This window comes from Entamoeba dispar, genomic scaffold (assembly GCF_000209125.1).
Source record: "Entamoeba dispar SAW760 scf_1105229457847 genomic scaffold, whole genome shotgun sequence".
Lineage (NCBI taxonomy): Eukaryota > Evosea > Mastigamoebida > Endamoebidae > Entamoeba > Entamoeba dispar.
Genome location: NW_001852897.1, coordinates 9,677 through 14,520, shown reverse-complemented (window position 1 = coordinate 14,520; position 4,844 = coordinate 9,677). Strand labels below are relative to the sequence as shown.

General features: G+C 24.1%; 2 protein-coding genes across 2 annotated transcripts in view, besides 8 other annotated features; both read right to left on the bottom strand.

The window, feature by feature from the left end:
- Window positions 1-442: part of a repeat region that runs on past the window's edge.
- Window positions 440-559: a repeat region.
- Window positions 560-639: 80 nt separating this feature from the next.
- Window positions 640-679: a sequence feature (AT_rich).
- Window positions 680-750: 71 nt separating this feature from the next.
- Window positions 751-797: a sequence feature (AT_rich).
- Window positions 798-919: 122 nt separating this feature from the next.
- Window positions 920-942: a sequence feature (AT_rich).
- A 72-nt stretch (window positions 943-1,014) lies between these two features.
- Window positions 1,015-1,035: a sequence feature (AT_rich).
- Window positions 1,036-1,603: 568 nt separating this feature from the next.
- Window positions 1,604-1,632: a sequence feature (AT_rich).
- A 479-nt stretch (window positions 1,633-2,111) lies between these two features.
- On the bottom strand, window positions 2,112-3,389 carry EDI_233760 (uncharacterized protein; the record flags this gene model as incomplete). The annotated part of the gene is made up of 1 exon (XM_001733883.1): window positions 2,112-3,389. One exon carries the CDS (start codon window positions 3,387-3,389, stop codon window positions 2,112-2,114), a length of 1,278 nt encoding a protein of 425 aa, XP_001733935.1.
- A 275-nt stretch (window positions 3,390-3,664) lies between these two features.
- Window positions 3,665-3,722: a sequence feature (AT_rich).
- A 763-nt stretch (window positions 3,723-4,485) lies between these two features.
- Window positions 4,486-4,844, bottom strand: part of EDI_233650 (uncharacterized protein) — a gene marked incomplete at both ends in the record, with an annotated part of 1,314 nt that continues 955 nt past the window's right edge. Inside the window, one exon of the mRNA XM_001733178.1 lies at window positions 4,486-4,844. This exon is cut by the window's right edge and continues 955 nt beyond it. Coding sequence (XP_001733230.1) covers window positions 4,486-4,844 — 359 coding nt within the window.

Sequence of the window (4,844 nt, the reverse complement as noted above, 5' to 3'; positions counted from 1 at the left end):
TAAAATAATAAAATATTTCATTACAATCAAAAATAAATTAAATATAAAATAGAAATAACACAGAAACATAAAGCAAGGATGAAACCATCACTCTCCTAATTAAATATGAGAAGTTAAATAATGATGTGATGAAGAATGATAGTATGTTAAAGAAGAACATAAGAAATAAATAAAACCAAATCACTGAATATCAAAAAAGTGCGATTCAAAACTATGAGATTGCAGAAAAACAAGAAAAGAATTAGACCACACACAAAGAGAAAATGAAGAACAAAAACAATTAATATCAAAATATCAACAATTTATTGTTTATTTTTTTTATTTTAGAAATAGAGAAGAAGAAAACAATGATATTAATGATAAATACACAACAAATGCTGAGAACAGTATCATCATCTGGGACAATACAAATGAACCAAACTACCCCTATGACAAAGACAATGAACATTTCATCTATCAATGAATGAAATGGTGAATATAAAAATGATTGTATTTCATTCTTGTTTTATTTTATTTGAAATACTCATATTCATTATGTTATTTTATTAAATAATAAAAATAAACTAATACTGTGTCACCTCATAACTAAAGTAAAACATTCAAATAATAACTCTCAAATTAACAGTTTTATTTAAACTCATTTTTATATCATTTTAAAGTATAAAAATATAAATATTAAGATGAATAAATTCAGTAATAGATAATATTCTAATAACATATATTCTTTTTCATTAGATTCATCAATATCTCATTAAAAATTATTAATTATTAAAACTAAGTTATGTTATTAAATTATTGACTCATACCAATCTAATGAAATGATAAATACTTTCATAGAACTGATAAACTAATCAAATCTATCACTATAAATAAGTCATTAAATTAACGAATGGTCATTGTACACTTTTGTTAATACTAGAATATATTAAATAAATATTTATTCATCTTTACCAGTATTAAAAACATTGAAATTACTTTTTGTTCACAGTATATATCTTTTTTACTCTTCATTTCAATTTTTATTATTATTATTTTCATTGAAATAGTTATGTTTTCTTTCATGAAAAACTATACAATAAATATTATTGATATTATCATTTATTTTACTTAAGAATAAAATTCTGATTCCATTTTTATTTGTTTCATTGAAAGAATCTAATTTAACTAATATTCATTCCATAGTTAAACAACTGATTTCTTTGAGTGACTTTTGTAGTGTATATTATCAACAACACATAAATATGAAACAAAAGAAATCTTACTACAATATTTATATTCTTTATTATTTTGTTGTGTTAAAGAATAATTAATGAAAAAAAAAATAAGTTTAAAGTTTGTAACAAAATAAGACTCTTTGATTACTAGAAATGTTTTAACATAAAAACACAAAGATGTAACAAGATATTTATTATCTATAACACTAAATATATCAAATATATTCTCTCCATTGAAATTACCTATCAATAAACAAACTTTCAATAATAAAGATGTTTTGAAATATTCAATATCTCTATCACTGAAAAGTATAAACATTGAAGAAACAAGTATATACCTCTCAAATTAGTTAAACAAAATAGAACAGGTTGAACATTTAATATCTTAGTTTTTATTTAAATAATTATACATTTTTTAGATACTCAATAAAAGATTTAATTAATTCCGTAGATTATTCTTTCATTTATATTTTCTTCTATAAGTTATTTATGTTTTATCATGTTTATTCTTACAAGTGAATTAAATTAGTTTGTCTTTTTACTACTAAATCAAGAAAAAGATTTTACTTCAAACTTTATTTCTTGAGTACTTTTTAATGAATACCAAACATGATTAATGCAATAATTATCTTTCTTATTTATTATACTAAAATAAAGACAGAGATAACTCTTCATTAGAATATCTTTTTAGTCCTTATTTCATATTCTTTATCACTTCATTTTATTATTCTAAAATAAGAATTCAAATTTAGATGCAAATTGTTAGAGTTGTTTAAATAAACAATTCTTTTTATACACCATAATGAAAATGTACTGTGTTATACAATACTCTTGTTCTTCTTTAATTGATTGTTTCAACAAAAAGAGAGTTAATAAATGAATTATCTCAAAATGATATTAATTTATTGTGTTAATAATATCTTTGAAGGTCTTCAGTACAGCCTCAGCAACTGACGTTTGAATAATTCCATATGGATATGTCAGAGAGCAATTGAATGATCCATCAACAAGAGAATATGTGTGGATAGTTAGATCCTCCATCATGGAATTACATGGCACTCTAACACATCCTGACATGTGAAAATCAACAAAACGGTCTTTCAATGGTTGAGACAACCCATTCATTACAGCAAATGAAGAAACATTCGAAACAGAACATGTATGTTTTACTCCCATAAGTGCCATATTTCCACAGTAATATGCATCACGATATCTATCAAATGCTTCTGAATTAATATTTGTCACTTCTTTTAGTTTTTTAGTTAAACATATTGAAATCTGTTCAATAGATTGGTTGATAATTGAGATAGGTAATGTAGGGTAAATTGTCTCACTCAATAACCCAATACAATCAGACTCAAATGGGAGAAATCTTCTTAAATCAAATGGTACAAGGAATGAAATTGATTCTGCATTATTTCCCTTTCTGTCAAATAATTTTTCATAAGCTTTCAACTCAATTGCAAGTAATGTTGCTTGAATTGAAAGATGTCTTGATCTACACCATAAAGCAAATGAGTTAAATTCGTTCTTTGTCAACTTTATAGTTACAGATGTCATACAATTAGGAATTGGATCATCTAAAACAGATTGAATAGAATGAGGATCTTTGAGATGACTACAGTCGTATCTTAAAACATTTTTTGGTAGATTTTCCATAATTATTTGTCTTTGATTAGCAGATGGTAAACATCCTTTATCTGTAAGTACTTTATAACTTGTTTCAATAGGATATACTTTGTCTTTTTCGTTATTGAAGAGGTTTAAAAATGATTGTGCTAAGAGAACAACAGATTTAAAGTCTGTTTTGCAATGACATTGATACATGGCAAAAACTGTGTATTCTTGACCATTAAAGACTACGTAAGAATACATTAACAATGCACTTTTATTAGTGGAACCAAATGTACGGGTTTTTGCAATTTCTTTAGATAATTCTTTTATCATTAAATCAAGTGTTTGTGAAATAGATTCTAATGAATATTTCTTCTGAATATCTACTTCAACTGATGGGTTATTTGTTGTAGTATTAACCCCTTCATAATCAGTGCAATAAGGATACATATTCATCAATTGTTCCCACTGTTTTTCTATATGTTCAAGTTTGCCTAACATAGCAAATGAACATTGAATCCCAAGTACTTCGCAAGTTTTTTCGTAAGGTGATAATTCCATTTGAATTATAAAGTTAAATTATTTGATCTTATATATTTTGTTCTTAAAAAGGATTTTGAACTTTAGAGATGGCAATTTTGAACTTTGAGTTCTCAAAAATGAAAACAATATAATAACTCAAACAAGTTAATTGTGCATGAAAATATAAGTTATAGTAGAATTAACCCCCCCCAAAAAAAAATCTACTTTCTTTACAACCATTAATATCAATACTTTTTTACTACAGAAATTATCAAATAATAACTATTATCAACACAAATTCATAGCAATGAAACTTTATTATATTCAAATTCATTGTATTTATCATTTTAATTTAAGTTATAATAATTATTTCTTCCTAATAACAGAGGATATAACAAATAGAATAAATAAACTACTCACACAATAAAAGATAGAATAATAAAGCTAACTAAAGACAATAAATGAAGATAACTAAATCTAAATAAAAATTATCTATTAAAAAGAAAAGAAGTGCAAAGTTTAATTTGAAATATTAGTTGCATGTAAATATTTATGAAAGTTATAACATAACAATATCAAATGTAAACACTTTTAATCAAATTTAAAACTAAAAAGAATTAAAATTCAATTAGAACAAACAATCAATATTAATAATATTATCAATAAACGTATTTCATTTTAAATAATCATATAAACATTAATTACATTGAAACTTTTGTTTCAGTAAAACAATAAGAATTTTAATAGCCAGTAACATCAAATGTTTAATGGGTTAAAACTTAAATTTAAATATTGAAAGAGAATAATTACATTATTCTTATCTTAAAAATAAATTCTCTAATATAATATTCTCCATTTATTAAAATAATCATTCACTATTCATAAAGTTTAATCTTCTAAATCTAAATAAACTTTTCAATGATTAAACAATAATTGATTAAACCTTCTGTTATAGTCCACAATTGTTTATCATGGCAATCCTTCAACAGAAACTACCAAATCAATTTTGTTAATAGAACATATTCCAAAGGTAACAAACTCAAGACATGTATTGGAATTGCTATGACAAATCCCTTTTAATAAGAAAAAGGATAGAAAATCAACTATAACAGAAAATTTGAATCAACACTCTAAATTACTTTGGTGGTTGTTTTATCGTAGAAGATGAAAGGGCTGATATTAACTTGAAATTTTTAAGTCCTTTTTTAAATTCTGTTGTTAGTGCATGAATCTTGTTTTGATTAGCTGACAAAGAAGAAGTTTTAGAACTTAGTTTTTTTGTGATAGAATATATAGAAGCACACCACTTAGCTGAGCCAATAGTATGTACCATTGAAAATTGAGGACTAAGAAGTTGATGAAGTTCCTTAAATGACACAAATGAAGAATACCCTTTTTTGTCTGAAAGATGACAGTTATTAATAACAGTTTCAAGGCAAGTACGAAGTCCAACTTTCTTATGTATTAATTCAAGGATTTCGTTTCCTGAAACTG